The following is an 18,547-nucleotide window of genomic DNA, read 5'->3' on the forward strand; positions in this document are numbered from 1 at the left end:
GGTCTTGTTATCTTTCCTACGTTTCTATTCTCCAACCTGACAGAGAATCACTCACATAATGGACTCGTGTACAAACAATTAAAACAAAGTTGAGTATGATGCACAAATTGTCCAGGGGGTGTGATGAGTTGGGGGATGCAATGGTGAATCGTACTCCACATTTAGTTCCAAAAGAGAAAAGAACGTTTTGTGATTCCACATTTTTTAGCTGAAAACTTGACCTTTATTATTGTTTGTGTTTCTACTTTTCACTCTGTCTTTAACCACAGTTTTACTCCTGGGTCCTTGGTCTCCCATCAGGTAAAAACTGAGCACTGACAAAGTGCTCCAGGGACAGTGGGCTCTGGTTGCCATCTTAGCTCCTTTTCCTTGGGACAGCTTTCAGTGAACAGAAGAGGAGTCAGAGGCCCTCTGCAATGTGAGTGCTCTCTTCTGGACACTATCCCAGACAGAGTTCCCAACAGGTCTGTAAGATCTGTGAGCACAAGCTTTGAGGATACTCTGGTGGCTGCTCCTGGATCAATGGGAAGCCACATCAGAGTCCCAGTTGTAATCCTATGGGGAATTTGTGGCCACTGCCTGGGAATGGAGCCCAAGCTGTTTGGGTGAAGAGGCCTGGGGCCGGACGTGGCCTGCAGACTCAGGGCTGTGTACATATTCACACAAAAGAAGCCGGAAAGTGACAGGAGGAAGCTGTGCGTCACAGGGGACTGAGCAGGACCCTGGCTGCGCCTGGCCAGCTCCAGGACAGACCCACACTCCAGCCTTGAGCCCTCAGCGCCAGCTCCGTGGCTTCCAATGAGACTCCTCCCGCTTCTAGGTGAGTATGGGCTGGGCCTGGGAGGCTGCAGAGTGCCCACCTGCAGGGAAGCAGAGAATGAGACTTTTCACTAGCTGGGGTTCAAGTGTTAAGTGTGTCTGGCAAGGTCTCCAAGGAAAACAGACTTGGACTTTCACAGGATGTTTTTTCTGCTTGGCCTTTCCTCTCTGGATCTTGCTACTTACGACCCAGGGCTTTTACCTATTTATTCTTGCTGGAGAAATCTCAAAAGTCTTCGAAGTCTCAGACTTTGACCTTTCTTGTGATCGCCTCCAAGAAACTTGGGAAATCTAAACCACAAATACTTGAGAGAGAGGCTTCCTGACATTTTAAGGCTACTGCCTGCCTGGACTTTTGGTTCATTTAAAACCCTGTTTTGTGATGCATGGGGAGAGATAATAAATCACTTATTTGAAGCCAAATTAATCCAGGTTTAAGAAGTACATATAGTTTTATAAAGGGCTGGGATTTAAAATTGACTGTGTAAAAATCTCTAGGTACCAGATAAGGACAATTTATCCAAGATAACTGTTTTCGAAACAATGGCTTTGTGATTCATCCCTGTTCCGGCCCAAGCTTGCTCTTAAGTGGGCTTGGAACAAGACAATAAAAAGAAACACTCTATGATTTCGCTTATCGTTTCCTAACAGTCCTCAAAACATAGTTTTGTTTGTCATGTTGGGCAGGTGTTCTGTGGCTGAGAGATCAATTGTAGAACAGTATGGTGAATTTTGTTTTAATTTCTCTTAATACGAGATACTAGGAAAGGCATTTTTGTAATGAAAAGGGCAGAATAACAATTGCCAGAAGACTAGGAGATGGGAAGGGACATGCATTTCTTCTCCTCCTAGATATGACAAGTAACATCTTAAAAACAAAAGACTTTAGTTTGTGAAGATCCAGATACTCAATTTAACTTGATTTCTGGAGGGAAAAGGTGACTCCCAGAGCAGGAGAAGGGAAATTGCTTTGCAGTCAGGCAACACCTTTGCAAGTAAGCACTTCATTCCAGTGACAAGAAGTACTGAGTTTTCAGAACTGTGTGACCTCATAGGTTTTCTTATAAAGCTGGATTCTCCATTATGTTTTAGTTCTATGAAATTTGCATGATACACTCCTTAATCTTTAGGCTTAGTCACTTTTCTTCTATGATTTAATTAATGAGTCATTGGGAAATTTTCATAATTCACCTTTCTAGATGAAGAGAAATAAGCGCATTTGTAGGGTATTAATCTTTAACACAAGAATGGGAAGTCTGTTGTTTTTGACAAGGTCTATATCTTGATTTTATTTAGTGGGTTTCTCCACTTTGTTGAATTGTTGCTACACACAAAATTGCACCAAGACACCGTGTCTCCCAAATGCCAAGTGTGAAATCCACAACGGTGTGGAAGCCTGCTTCTGCAGTGTGGGGTTCTCTGGAAATGGCGTCACAATTTGTGAAGGTAAATAGTCTTGATCTCTTTTGATCTGCTCATGTGATTCAGTTCTGTGTGACTCTTCCCTGCTCTCTTGCTTCACCTGTACTGTGAAGCTCATATGAATTTTAAAAAGAAACTTAGTTAACTGATCAACAAGCATGATTTTCCTATGTCAAAATGCATTTTTAACATTGATATTGCTTACTCATCATATTTTTTTTATTTTGAAAGTTAAAGCTTGCTTGTCATTAAGCCAGAATGCCCAAGCCAAAAAAAAAAAAAAAAAAAAAAAAAAAAAAAAGAGGCTTAATAGCCCTGAGAGTTCCCACAGCCCAGTCGATATTGGCATGTGTGTTCACTGGATGTTTTCTGTAGTAGTTAACTACTTAAGTTCAAGTTTGATGTTAAGCATAGGAAATAGAATTGTGTTGTGGTGGTGCACATTTGTAATCAGAATGCTTTGTGGAAGGACAGATAGGAAGATAGCAGGTTTGGGGTAGCCTGCCCAATACAGATCCTCTCGTAAGAAAAGACGAAAGGAGAGTAAGGTATAGAGAGAAAGGAAAAGGGTACAGAAAAGAGAGAAAGGGGAAGACAAAGAGGTAGAAGTATGGAAAGAAGGAAGGAAGGAGAGAAGGGAATTTTAAAATAGATTCTTTCTTATCTGAGTAGATTTTGCTGTAGAATGTCATGATGGAGCCCAGACGGAGCCTGGTGGGAAAGGTCTTTGTATGCAGTTCAGAGAATTGACTGGATAGGATGAACAAATGCCACCTGGTAATCTAACTGAGCTGAGTTCCACACTGTGATCACCTCAGCCAGTGTTTCTCCCTGCTAACAAGACTCACTTCCTCTTTCTTGTTTCCCATGATCCTCAACAGAGGCTACTTTTTAAGTAGATCATTAGTGAAACATTCTGTACAGAGAGATGGAGAAGGGGAAAAATGTTGCAAGCCATATAAATTAGTTTCAAGTATAATTAAATACTAAGTTCACATTAGAGCTATATGGTGTTATACTTCTAAATGTATTTAAGAACACATGGACTTTTTCTAATTAAGCTAGGATTTTGTGCTTTGTTAATATTGCATGTTGTTGCTTATAGCATAAACAAGTTGTGTCTCGTGATACAACTTGATAGGCTCTTAAAAAGATTAAATATGCAGCATATAGTAAAATTCAAACCTCATCATAATTAGTTTAATGCTTAAAAAATGTACAGCAAAGATGCAGTTTGCTTAATGGTGCATTAGATCAGCCATTTCTGTTCTTACATGCAGCCAGAATTTGTAATATACTACAAGCACTACAAACTACTTTCCATAAATAATCACAGATGTTTTAGTGTATATTTAATTGAATAGCATGAAGGCAAGCTGATAGCTGAATGACCTTCAAAATATTGCTTCCAATATCTCAGCATGCTTTCCCACTAATCATTGCTAACAGACAGCATTGCCTTTCTGTGATTTAGATACTTTTACTGTCATGATTACCATCATTAACGTCAACAGAGTATTGGTTTGGGCCTTTGTAAACCAATGAGCTGATAATTATGGCTTTCAGGATTTCTTTGAAAAATATATGTTCCAATACATAGTGTTGTTTATGCTTCCACTGCCTGAAAAAAGAAAGACAGAAAGAAAGAAAGAAAGAAAGAAAGAAAGAAAGAAAGAAAGAAAGAAAATATTTACTGTTGAAAGAAAAAAACAGAAGGAACTGTGACTTGCAATTTTTTCTCATTCTGAACACAAATGGTGATGGAAATTATTTCTTTTTAAAAACCTCATTAAGTTAAATGTCATTTCTATTTAAAGAAACTTTCGTATTCACTTGATTCAGCAGTCATCATCTGAGGTTGTAATGTCTTCTGAAACTGCTAAAGAGTGATTTTCCTCTTTTCAACATCTTTGCAGCAGGTATGCTAATATATTCTTTAGAATCAAACTTAAAACATCACATTTTCAGTTACTGAAAAGTATAGATTATAGGTTGACTATGAAGATTGTTTTGTTGGATTTTTATCTCTAAATAGATCTATCTCATATTTCTTATGTGTCTTTGCAAGCTTGGCACCATGTCAGTAAGAAATGTCTGGATAAGATTTCAGCTATAAAGATGCCAAGTGATTTAAAATTAGAAGTTGTTTTCTTTCCAGTATCATAACTATCTCCATCATAATCAATACAGAATTTTGATTTTATTTAAAAAATACCAGATACATGTTTTGGTGATAATTCATTCCCACAAACTGTAAGACAAAAGTCCATTTTAAACAAGTCACCTAGAATACGGCTTACATGGTTCCAAACAAACAAGATTTAGCAATAATAAATTAATCTTACCTAATCAGCTTATTACTTGACAGGTAGTCATTGGTCAACTTTATCATCATTATCCTCATCACTATCATCACTGAGACTGATAATAACTCTTGCACATTGATTCCAAGGCATGAGTTACTACAATGCCTCCCCTGTTAAAGGTCCCTTTTATCTTTGGAGAACAGATCAAGGGATGCAGCCAAGAAGCAGTGAGAAAAATTGCTTCACCAATGTTGTCCTATTGTACAGCTGTAAGTTTTTCTTTAAATAGTAATACACACATACACACACACACACACACACACACACACACACACACACACATATATATATATATATATATATATATATAAATTCCTGAATTTATATATATATATATATATATATATATATATATATATATATATATATATAAATTCCTGAATTCAGACCATTTAGTGTTGCTTGCATGTACATGTTTTTAGGGGTGACCACTTGGTAATGTATAATCAACTAAGTTTACTCCTGCCTAGGGAAGATTAATTGTTCCTCTGTCAGTCGTCATTAATCAACTGTAGCTCTCCATGTAGGGATAGGGCCTTGTGAGTGTTCTTTCATCCATATTGGCATGTCAACTGATATTGTCATATTTCAAGTTCTGTATAGGTTACCATATTGCTGAGATTTCATAGATGCAGCCTTTCTGTCCTATATGGAAGACACAGTCTCTCAGCAGACATCCTAGTCCTCCGGCTCTTACAAGTTTTCTGTTGACTCTTTCATGTTTTATCTGAGCCTTGGGTGTAGGAGTTATGTTGTAGGTGTATCCGCTTAAGTTGTACACCCCATAAGTTTTCTCTGCATTTTAACCATTTGTGGCTGTAATTGCTTCAAAAGAAGCTTCATTCATGAAGGTTAAGAGCTATATTTATCTGTGGGTAAAAGGATAAGTATTTAGAATGCAGGAAGAAATTTTACTTGTGTAAGGGAGTAGCAATGGTAGGTTTTCCTCTAGGTTCCATGACTTCATTAGTCATGAGTAGATGGCTAAGAATATCCCCATGGCCCTAGACTGAAAATATAAATAAGCGATTGTCTTTGGCATAGAAAGAATGTAGTGGGGCAGTTAAATATCTGTTAAATGGTTTGAAGTGGTGCTATAAAGTGAATCTGTAGAATGTAGAAGCATGACACATCAAAATGACATTGAGACTAATAATAGAAAACTAAATTCTACTTTTCATGATGTCCAAAGTAGCAATGAGAGAGCAGGCAAATGCACAGTATTGACCAATAAAGAGTCTGGTCAATTTCTGTAATATAAGTCGCTTTTTCATTGGAATAAACTAAATGACAAAAAGCAGTAAATGAGACTAGAAGTTGAACACATCTGAAGTCTTCCAGAAGCTCCAAGTACTCATGCATGATGGCAGAATGCATTAACTGTAGGGCCAGTCAGGGTGCTGATACTATGAATAGGATTTGATTCGCAAAGAAGAAACATCACAAATTCTAAAAGTAACTGAGTTACACAATAAATTTTGTGTATTAAAAAGATTAACCTATATGGTAGAGTAAGCAAATGTTTGACAATGCATCATTGTAGAAACCTGTATAAACATCAGAACAATACATTTGTAAGCACATCATAGGTGATGTACTTCTACCCCATCCATGTTCAGTTTAAAGGTAGAGTTTTTTAAACATAAAGAATAGGTACTATTTTGACTTCCACGTTCCACTATAACTGATCATACTAGCGTTTATTAAGCACCATGCCACAGCATTTTGTGCACAAGAAAAAAAGAGCCATGGAAATGTGATCTCCATATTATCTAGGAATAGTTGGCAGAGACAATACCCAGACCCTGGGACAGTGACTTTCTAACAATGACAATGAATGCCAACATAGCAGAGTCTTTAATGCCAGGCATAGAAAGCAATGCCTTTGAGCAGAAATTAGATGTTTAGTAGACACATGGAGATAATGATCATGGTTTATTTGAAATTTAGTTGTGCCTAGACATTTGAGGTTACTTTCAGAAAGGAAGAAATATGTGTACAAATGTAGTTAGAGTTTTCCTGTCTGGCCCAGTCAGGACAAATCTCTCTTACCTGCCAGTCTCACAGTCGCTCAGACCCAACCAAGAAAGCACACAGAAACTTACATTGTTTACAAACTGTATGGCTGTGGCAGGCTTCTTGTTATCTACTTTTTCTATCTTAAATTAACCCATTTCTGTTAGTCTATACTTTGCCACATGGCTTGTGGCTTACCAGTGTCTTTACATGTTGCTTCTCATGGCGGCAGCTGGCGGTGTCTCCTGCTGGCTGTTTCTGTCAACTCACATTTTTTTTTGAAGCTGCTTGCATGCACTTCTTGTTTTTATTTTTTATTAGGTAGTATTATTTCCTTCTTGGGTCTCTGAGGGAGTTGAAGATCAGTTAGTTATAGTTATCATTATCTTTGTTAAGGATTTCAGAAAAACTCACTAAGAGCTGTAAGTGTATAAATTTGAAAGACGTTATAAGACAGTTCCGTTAGCTATATAAGTTAGGATAAAAAGTGAATCAGGTACATTCTGGACTTACCAAAATAGGATAGATAATGGAATTATTTTCTCTGAATTTGTCAATTACAAATGGACTAGACATTGTTTAGGTATTTATTGTTTGTATATATGGTATATATAGTTATTGTACTTTTGTATATAGTTTTTCTTATATTAGTTATAACTTTTTCCTTTTTTTCTTTTTATTAAAATAGAAAAGGGGAAATATAGTGATATTTTATATGTATTGAAATGTGATTTTATTTGTATGTCAATAAAGTTGCCTTGAGGTCAGAGCAAGCCAGAGCAGAAGCCGAGCAGTAGTGGGGCATGCCCTTAATCCCAGCACTTGGGAGGCAGAGCTAGGCGGATCTCTGTGTGTTCAAGGACATAGCCTGTATAGCAGACACACGCCTTTAATTTCAATACCAACCATAGAAGACCTGGAGGTCTGTACAAACAGGCAGTGACGAGGAGGTCATATGGCTGGGTTTACAACCAATGAGGGAGGAGAATAGAAAGTCTTTAAATAGACAGGATGCACAGAAGTAGATCTCTTGCGGAGAGGAGGAACCACAGAAGCAGTGAAGGGTAAGGTTTTCCGCTTTGGCTCTGACCTCATGGTTTTTAACTCTGCAACTGGCTCTGTGTTTCTTATTTAACAAGCAGGATACATCTACATACAAATTGTAATGCACAATAAAAAGGCTCATGAAATTGTTGAAACTATTTCATCCTAACACAGTATTTCTTAGTTTTGCTATCTATATTGCTCTTAATTATGCATTTCAACACACTTTTGGTTGCACTTTGGTGCACAACTATTGTAGGTATAGGAAAGAAGAGAGTATTCACCTTGCCACGAGGGGGAAAGTATGAAAAGCAAGTAATAGGAGAAGGTTTGGTCCATATGGATTTCCTGTATATGTCTAAACAACACTTATACAATATAGGGCTTGTGTAAGTGTGAGAATGGATGTGAGAGACTGGCTCTCTCCTGGCAGAAACATTCACGAAGTAAAGCAATGTTTGGGGTTTGAATGGAATCTGAGTGAGACAAACCATTGTCCCAGGTCAGGACAGGACATGTCAGGAAAGATGCAATGTGGACAGCTTGAGCACATGTATAAACATCTTTTCATAGTATGGAACATGTCTATCACAAAACAACCCAGGGAAAACAAGGAGATACTGGTTCGTACTATAAATGTGAGAAACTTCACAAAGCAGCATTCATGGCAAGCAAGATGGCTCCACTGGTAAAGGAGCCTATCACCATGTCAATGTCATGAGTCTCATTCCCAGGACAAATTAAGGAAATAACTTACTGTCTCCAGCAAGTTGTCTTCTGACCTTCTCACAGACTCTGTGGCCACTTGCTCATACATATGCACACATGCACACAAAACAAATACATGTATCAAGAAATAAATAAGTAATAAAATGAGTTTTCATCATTATCTAAGGAGCACACCGATGCTTATAGAACTCTACTGGGAAAAAAAATGATATCATAATGTGAAGAGCAATGACACCAGCAAAGATATACAAATAGTGTTACAGGAGCTTTCTAAGGACTGAGATGAAATAATCTATGGAAACAGAATACAGAAGGAGTATTAAGTCCAAGGCACAAGCATAATTCCTGCTAGAACAAAATGACAGTAATATTAATTGTATTGTGTGAAACGTAGATCTTCAGCAGAGTTGAGCTGTTCTTGACATTTGCTCTTTCCTCAGTTCCTCTTACCTTCCTCTTCCCAGATTCCCATTTTTCATTCTTCTACTCTCTTGTCCTACCCTCCTTTTGTCCTTTCTTTAAGAAGATATCTTTAATGTATGTGATGGTTTGTCTACTTCTGTGTGCATGTGTGATTTCAGTGCCTCAGGAAGCCAGAGGAGGGTGTCTGAGACACTGGAACTAGAGTGACAGACTGTGAGTTGTCAGGTGAGTACTAGGAACTGAACCCAAGTCCTAGGCAAGAGCAAGAAATGCTCTTGACTACTGATCCATCTCCCCAGTCCATGGCACACATGTGGGACCCACATATATATAAGCAAATATCCATACTCTTTTCCCCTTTTATTGAAAATACATATTTTTCTCACATAATATATCCTGACCAGTTTCCCCTCTATCTAGTCCATTTAGTTCCTCCCCACCTCCCCTCCCATCTAGATCCACTTATTTTTAGTCTCTCATTTCAAAACAAACTAGCTACTAAGGGATAATAATATAATAAATATAATATAATAAAATAAATATGATAAAACAAAAAAAATACCTCAAAATTGTTCAAAACAAACTAGTAGAAGGAAAACAGTTCAAGAGAAGACACAAGAAATGGAGACCTACTCATTTGCATACTCACAGAAGCTATAATATATACATAAAGAATCTGGTACAGAAATATGCAGGCCGTGAACACTGCCTCTGCCTCTGTGAGTTCATATGTGCTTAGAGGGTCTTGTTTTCTTGTTGTCTTCCATCCCCTCTGGCTCTTTCACTCTTTTTGCCCCCTTTTCTGGATGATTCCTTGGGCTTGGAGGGGAAGGATTAGATGGAGATATCCCTTTAAGGGCTGAGTGTTCCAAGGTCTCTCACTTTTGGGGTAATGTTTGCCTGTGGGTATCTGCATTGGTTCCCATCCACTGCAGGAGGAGGCTTCTCTGATGCTGAATGAGCAAAACACTGATCTATGAGTATAACAGCATGTCATAGGAGCTTTTTTATTGCTACTTTTTTAAACAAAGATCTTGGGCAGTATAGTGTTAAGTTATTGGTCACCCAAGCAGCATTAGGTATGGGTTCCTTCTCATGGAATATGCCTTAAGTAAAATCAAATATTGATTTGTTATTCCCACAAGATATGTGCCATCATTGCCACAACATATCTTGTAGCCAGGACACCATTGTAGATTAAAGAATTTGTGGCTGGCTTGATGTGTACATTTCTCTTTTGGATACTGTGGAGTACCTTCCTGTATCAATGATGCTTGCTATTAGGTTTCCATAGTATCCCTCCAATAGCTCTTAATTTTAGCTGCCTCTCCCTGTGTTCCCTCCCTCACCCATCTCTCTCCATTTGATCCTCTTGTTCCATGCCCCTCTCATTCATCCCTATCTATTCTATTTCCTTTTCCTAATTAGATCTATCTGCCCCTCAACTATTCCATTACTCTGTGGTTACATATTACATTACACAAGTAATGTAATTACACATTACACATACATAACCTCTGCGATTCTATACATTGTAGCTTGCTTATCATTGACTTAACTGCTAATATCCACATAAAAGCAAATACAAACCATGTTTTTCTTTCTGAATATGGTTTACCTTACTCAAGCTGATTTTTTTCTGGCACCATTCGTTTATTTGAAATTTTCATGATTTTATTTTTGATGACTGAGTAATAATACTCCATTGTATAAATGAAGAATACTTTTATCCATTCTTCTGAGGAACACCTAGGGTGTTTCGAATTTCTATCTATTATGAATAGGTAAACTTTGGAGCAAGTGTCTCTGTGGTAAGATGAAGCATCCTTTGAGTATATGCCCAAGAATGGATTAGCTGGATATTGAAGTATATCTGTTCCCAGTTTTCTAGGGAACACAGTGATTTCCATAGCGGCTGTACAAGTTTTCAGTCCCATCAGTAACAGATGAGTGTTCCCCTTGTTCCACATCTGTACATGAGCTGTCACTTGTTCTATTGATCTTAGCCATTCTTATGGTATAAGGTTAAATCTCAAAATAGTTTTGATTTGCATTTCCTGGTGACTAAGGATGCTAAATATTTTTGTGTTTCTCAACAATTTGGGTTTTCTCTTCTAGGAACTAACTGTATAGACTTGTATTCCATTTTCTAATTGTGGTATTTATTTTTTCATATCTAGTTTTCTTAGTTCTTTATATATTCTGGATATTAGCCCTCTATCAGATGTAAAAACATTTAAAAATATATATTGCCTCCAGTATCATAAAATAAGCACTACATCCAGGTATCTGCTTTCTGTGTCAGAGTTCCATTGTTCTTGGATCTTTAATGCTTCCACTTTGGATAATTGGTGACATTTCCTTTGTTCTGTGAATGTCAGTTACCTGTAGCCCCCTTAAGTGGTGGTACTAAATCAACATATCTTATTTTTGTTTTCCTGTATATTTTCTCTTCTACATGAGTTAATCTTTATAATGTTCAAATTGTTTCAGGATCACAGCTTAACAAAATTGGAGATATACTGATGTTAACTTTAATGTTTTATACAAGTTATACACTACTCTAAAGACTTTACACATATTCATGGATTCAATTCTCAAAATAACTCTCAGAAATATAAGCTAGTATTATCCCAATTTATAGATAAGTAATTTGATAGGGAAAAACATATTCAAACAAATATTTTAGACAATCTTCAAACTACTGAGTGAGGTAGGCTGGCAAATAAGGAAATTAAATCTCACTGAAGTAAAAGCAAATGGTTTGACTTCTAGCGTAGCCCTCACCTTCTTTATCCCACCCACAATGCTGTCACTGGAATTGCAAGTATAAACTATAACTTAGTTCCTAAATTAATGGAACTAAACAATGTTTATAACTTTTACTGCATTAGTAAAAGCCATAAATGAAGTGTAAGTGTTTACCTATTTTCCATACACTCCTGGAAGGCAAGAAGCTTCACACCGGGGACCTCACAGGGGAACATGAGATGTCCAAAACTGAAGACTCAGCTCATGGGAGCTCTGAAGGGCCCACTGGCTGCACACAAAATTAGTGCCTTAAGATGATAAACTGCCCTTGTAGTGAGGGTACTCTTTACTTTTGAATAAATAGAGTGAAAATCTAGGTTTCTAGATTGGTTAATACACTATTTTCCAAAGGCTACACATATTGAAGACTGTTATATACCATTGATTAGCCCAGATAAAACCAAATGAATGCTCCAAAGGAAGCTTGATCATCTTCCAGTGATGATTGGAACCCTTGTTGGTGGAAGTTGATGCCAAATTTGTGCTTTCTTACCACCTACAATACTGGAATAATGCAGAAAAATGAATGCTATTCCCCCATCATGTACACAGAAAACTATGAATTTTCTTATGTTATACAGACTATCATGGCTCATAGAAAAAGATCTGACCCAAGTTATATGTAATATCACATTACTCTATAATTGAATGTGTGACCATCATTGAACCATAACCAGTCACTGAAGAAAAGACAATACTGTGAATGTAAAAGGGAATAAATAGGAAAACAGCCTGAGAAATAAAATGGGAACAATTTCAAGGGGAAATGTTGAATATAAATATGCTCAAGAAAATCTTAACCAATTTTGCATCTAAACTACAAAAAATGGAATAGGTGTCAAAACATGAAAGAGGGGGCATACCAAACACATCTTTATGTGATATGTCCTAAACTTGCCGTGTCTCTCACTTTCTTGCATCTAGATTCTCTTCGTATCCCTCTGCAGTATCAAGGATGTCAAGGCAATCAGCTGGTGAAATTTCAGTATTGCAAAGTGTGCTTAGAAACAGTAAAGAGGCTTTGGGATGTGGAGCAGTGGGAAAAATGCTTTCCATGGATGACTAACAACCTGAGTTAAAACTCCAGAACCCATGACTGAAGGAGAGAACCAGTTCTGTCCTCTGACCTTCACATGCACACTGCACCATACTGTGGAGTGATAACAGTAAAATGCCAGAAGATTAAAACTACAGTCTCTCATTCCTGGGGTTCTTGTCTCATGAGAACAGCTAGCACACAGAATAGAGAAGACAGAAATATAAAATTCATGCACATATCACTGAGTGTTGTTTTAGCTAAACTTTGGAGCTGGTATGGCCAATGCAAAAGACATTTTCATCTTCTTGTACCATCTCCTCCTCACTTAAGGCCCCAAGTACAGATGCTACTTTCTGCTCAGCCATATGTAACCTCGGACCATCTCTCAACATCACCAGGCAGGTGCTGTAAATCAGCCGAGGCTAGCAGATAGCTGATAACTCTTTGCCTTCTTCTTCTTCCTTTAAATGAACTTTTGAGTCAGTCTTCAGAGATTCTTCCTGTATATATTACAGTTACAATACTAAAATGTAAGCTACTAAATATAATAAGATACCGGAGACAGGTACTGCATTAGCATCTCTGAATAATAAAAACAAATAAGTTAGCAAAGCAGATTTTGTATTTGTCTATCTACTTATGGAAATTTAGTTATCATCACCAGCAGTTGTGAGTTTACCCTTTGTGGAATGTGTGCATATATAGGGCAATAGGTATTATCTCACATACACACATCTTTGTATCAGGGACAGTGAATGAGACAGATTGATCAGTTAGCATTAATGGTAGAAACCAAGTTATTTCAATATTGGGAATGGTATAAGCTAATATTCATTGTCTAAGGCACAACTCATAAGTCAATTTCTTTGTAAGACTAAAATATTCTATTTATTATGAATTACAGTTTTTTTCATGTCATAGCAATTTCATTTTGTTTTAGATCAATAAACTTTTGAAGTGCGTTTCCAGAATGTCTATGTGCATTTCAGTAGTGACTGAATACCTTGGTGACTTTTTCTTATTCTTATTTGTGTTCTTAGAAACTAACAAAATGTCTTGTCAATCTGTAACATGCTTCACCTGTAAACAATGCCTTCCCATATTGCTATTCCTCTCTTTTTTTAAAATTGAAAATAGATTCTTCTCTCATATAATACATCCCAAGCACCATTTCCCCCCACACACTCCTCTTAGCTCCTTTCCCCTCCCCACTCCCCAGATGCACTCTCCCCACCCTTTTCTCTTCAGAATAGAGCAGGCTTCCAAGAGATGACAGCCAAACAGGACAAAACAGGATACAATAAGACAAGGTGAAAACCCTCATATTGAGGCTGGACAAGGCAACCCAATAGGAGGAAAAGAGTCCCAAAAGCAGGCAAAAGAGTCAGCTATACACCTGCTCCCACTGTTAGGAGTCCCACAAAAATACCAAGCTGGCAGCCACAGCATATATGCAGAGGACCTGGTGCCTTTCATATATGGAATTTACTATGACATTATGAATAGTGAGCTAGAGAGGTGGCTCAGTGGGTAAAGTGCCTGCTGCACAAGCATGGGGACTTGAATTTAGATTCCCAGGAACCTCATGAGTCATGATGGAAGAATGAGGAAGAGATATCAAATAAGGTGGAGGGTTATCAAGAAAGAAAGTCCACATAAGCCTCTATCCTGTGTGTGCTGACACACAAATGCACACATACCCTAGCATGGATATGAACACACATACACACACACATATATGCACACACATGCACACACGAACACATGAACATACACACACACACACACACACACACACACACATACACACACACACTAAAAAACAAGAGCACCATGGAGCACCATGCATGGAATTTCTATTTTAGTCCAGCACTTGCCTTTGTTAAATTTTATTCACTATCTAATAATTATATAAATAGAAACTCTCTGATATATAATTTCAACACAAATATTTGACTAGAAAGGAATACTCAGTATAGTCAACTGTGATTATATAAAAAAATAATAATAAGCAAAGGAAGCACAGAATTTCAGGTAGATTTGTTCCCTATATCTTTTTTTCCTGTTTCATTTTGAGTGATCAATCAGGGAAGCCTGAGTTTTAATTTGTTGCTTTGGAAACTTCTTCAGAGGTAAGTGACCAGTTGGCATTGGCACACGCAGCTGCACTGTTGACACTCAGGTCTTGCTAGGATCTTGGGTTTGAGGAAGGGAGCCCTGGCCTTTGTCTTTTGAGAAGCCCAAGGATCAAAATGACTATTTTTTCTTGCTTGATTTTCTGTTATCAACCTGATTTTTTCACAGTTCTAAGAAGTATGAAATCATTGGCAATTAAAAAAATGAGCCTTTTGTTTCTAATTTGCAAATAGCTTTGAGAGATTTTCTTTAGTTATAAAAAGAACTTTCTGTATTGTTCATAGAACTAACACCCTTCTCTCTTTTCTATAGCCAACCCTTTATAAATACAACTTAACATATAGCTTTGTTTATTTCTAAGAAACTACCAAAGATCAGGTTTTACCTTTTTAGATTAATATGTGCAGTGTGAAAAACTTTATTTCGTTATAATTAGTTACTAAAGTATTTTATGTTCCTACCCAATTGTAAGTTTGACTGACTGGAAAAATGACCACAAATATGCTGGGAAGAAGGGAGACATTCTTTCTCTCTACAACTTCAAGTCACTTTATGTGACTCTTGACAAAATATAAAACTTACAGAAAGAACTTCTATTGCTATCCACAAAAGTTATTTAAATACGAAGTTGTATTTGTATACTCCATAAGTATGGCACCTCAGATACCTTTTCTCTAAAAATGATTTTATTCCATTCTATTTAGCAGATATATAATCAACTACAAGGTTACTGGTTCAGGGATGAGTTTAAAAATTGTAAATATCTCTGAAATTTTTTCATGATTGTGATATAATTTTATGTTCTCCTTTTTTGAAACATCCAATTCTTGGTCTGACATTATATTGGATTTTAATAATTTTCTAGTTGGTTTCATGAGAAGATTCCACTGTATATCACATATTATATAACATAGACATAAATGTGAATAACATTTGGGCTGCTATTAAAAATGGATAAAAGCATACTTGTTTAGTGTGGGGTTGTGATTTTTCTGAAAATTAAATCCTTAAGCAAGACTGGTTCAATGTTTTGACTGGCTTAATTAAATACTTGGTCCATTCCCACTGGCCATAGGTAGAGGCATTGATTTGAAACCACTACGATTTACTTGTAATGTGATTAGGATGAGAATGAGGCTACAAGGAAAAGAAAAATTAAAAATCAGAAAACTGTGTTTATAACAACTGGAAAACAGGGAGAGGGTTGCAGCACCCGGATGTAATAGATGATAGTATTTTATATTCAAGTCAAAGAATTTTCATTAAAAATGTGATTATCTTGAGTGGCGTTGGTCAGACAAGCCCAACTCCTGAAACATCGCTTCTCCTGGGATTTACTGCATGGTAATGCTATTTTCCATATTAACAAGATTTTTTCTACAATCTTGTGTTCAGATACATAATTTACACCACCAAGAAATGTGAATTAGTATACAGACTCATAGATCCATGTTACAATTGTTTTAAAGTTCCCAAATAAATTACCATTGCTGTGAGAGACAGAATGTCAGGGGAATTCAAACCTTGTCCGTAGACTCAGGAGGAAATTAATGCTTGGGTCTGTTATTGCCATGGACAGAGATGGTGACTTTTTCTGGGCCGATGAGAATCTAACCAAATATTGTAGCTAAATATAGCATACAAAGCCATGTGCCATTTCTGAAGATGATATCGGGGAGAAAACCCAATGACTAGGCTTCTGTGCTCTAGTTTTTAGGTACACAGATTCAATTTAGAGATTGGGGTTTGAAAATAAAATTTACTGCATGAGTGTTTTTGGCTGATAAGAAATGGATTTTGTGACCCTGGTGCACATTAATTGAAGTATCTGGCAATGTGTCTCGACCAGGTTAAAGGGACCATATGTACTTGGAGCCATATTATTGCTTCACATTGTGTTCCGAAGTTAAATCTCTTCATTACCATATAAGGAAGCAAACTTTACTACCAGGACACTGCCAAGCCACTGCTCGTTACTGCCTAACACCACCTGGGTTTTATGCAATGTGCATTCCATCTAGTTTCCAATCAATATTGAAACTTAAGAATCACATAATCAAAGATTATACTATTGTATATTTTCTAATATTTAGCTTTAATATATGTTCTTGATTTTTTGCTTTTTTGCTTCTTGATTGTTTTTGAGACAGTTTCACACTGTAACTCAGGCTGACATAGAACTCATTGTGTATTCCAGGCTTGTCTCAAACATATAGTTCTCTTCCTTCAGTCTCCTAGATCCTGGAATTAGAGGTGCTCACTATTATGCCTGGCTCAGCATATCTTAAATCTTCTATTCATTAAGTCATACACAGAAGTATTTGCTGATGATTGTATTCAGACATAGTAAAAGTGACATCAGTTTTAGTCATTCACTTTCATAATACACTTTTAAAGATGGTAGTTAAAAGTTTGAGATGGTAGAATTTACTATGTACTTGTCTATGTTCTTTGTGCAGCTTAAGTTATAATAATAAATGACTGAGCCAGTTATCTTTTCAATAACCATCCACATCTATTCTCTTTGTCTCTTTCATGTATGTAATCAGTACTAATATATAGATCATGTCCACAGAATGACTTCATGTTCTGGTCCTCTGCCAAACAAGAATACAGCCTGTGTCTTCAAGAAATTAATACTAAAATTTCAAATGAAGTCGTGCTTAGCAAGTAGGCCTAAAAGTGGAGAAGTATATACAGACTTTTGTTTGTTTCCATTGAACTAAAATTGATGCATGCAGGACCTAAATCAGTTTGATAAGATTAAGCAGAGGGTGATTTTAACATTTGTTTGATAATTTTGCATTTGTGGCAAACTTTTGATATTCTGAAATAAGAGAGCCATATATGCTTTCTGTCAGAAAGAATCTTATGCCAATTTTCCTGGCACCATATGGGGAAGAAATTCTGAGATTATTTCTGGACCTTTATAAACACAGAAACCCATTGAGAATACTAAAGAAAGTGCAGCAGATCTCTGCAGCTACGCAATGTGGGATGGCAAGCAGATGCTTGATTAGGCTGAGATGTTTGTTCAACTAATGTTATGTTCATTGCAGCAGCTTTGTAATGGAACACCATGTGGAGGAGAATGATCTGTAAAGTGTGTTTTGGACTTTGAATTTCGGTTCATTAGGACACAAGCATGTCTGAAATTTTTCAGTAGATACATTAATTGTTGTTTTATAGTCAACAATCCCTTTATACTTATCCTTTGGAAAAATTCAGATGACTGCCTGATGAATAAACAAGCACAGAGTGAATCTGAATTTAAGAAAAGCTTCAGACACTGTGGGCATGATAAATCATGCTTGTAATCTCCATACTCAGGACACTGAGGCAGGAGGATTGCTGTGAGTTTGAGGCCAGCCTGGAACACATAATAAGTTCCAAAGCAGCTTGATCTACAGTGTGGGAGCCTGTCTCAAAAAAGGAAGAAAGGGACTACCAAAATGATTCACCCAATAACAGTGCTTGCTCTGTATTCCTGACTGCCTGAGCCCAGGCCAAGGCAGAAAATCTCCGTGAGCTTGTTAATGATCTCTACATTTGCCCACCATGGCATGCATGTCCCCAAGCAGATACACTGCGCGCATGCACACACACACACACACACACACACACACACACACACACACACACACTTGCATAATCACACTAATAATAAATGGAAATGAAGGAAGAAATTGAAGGAGAGAAGGGGGAAGAAAGAAAGGGAGAGTTTCAGAGAGTAACCATAAAA

The 18,547-nt window shown here is 37.1% G+C and overlaps 1 protein-coding gene across 1 annotated transcript in view; it reads left to right on the forward strand.

The window, feature by feature from the left end:
- The first annotated feature begins 716 nt into the window (after positions 1 to 716).
- The window catches only part of Adgrl4 (adhesion G protein-coupled receptor L4), a 106,077-nt gene continuing 88,246 nt past the window's right edge, over positions 717 to 18,547 (forward strand). Inside the window, exons 1-2 of the mRNA XM_036190261.1 lie at positions 717 to 820; positions 2,116 to 2,265. Of these exons, the coding sequence (XP_036046154.1) occupies positions 799 to 820; positions 2,116 to 2,265 (172 nt within the window). The 5' untranslated portion in view covers positions 717 to 798. The remainder of the gene's footprint in view (positions 821 to 2,115; positions 2,266 to 18,547) is intronic.

The sequence above is a fragment of the Onychomys torridus genome, chromosome 6 (genome assembly GCF_903995425.1).
Source record: "Onychomys torridus chromosome 6, mOncTor1.1, whole genome shotgun sequence".
NCBI lineage: Eukaryota > Metazoa > Chordata > Mammalia > Rodentia > Cricetidae > Onychomys > Onychomys torridus.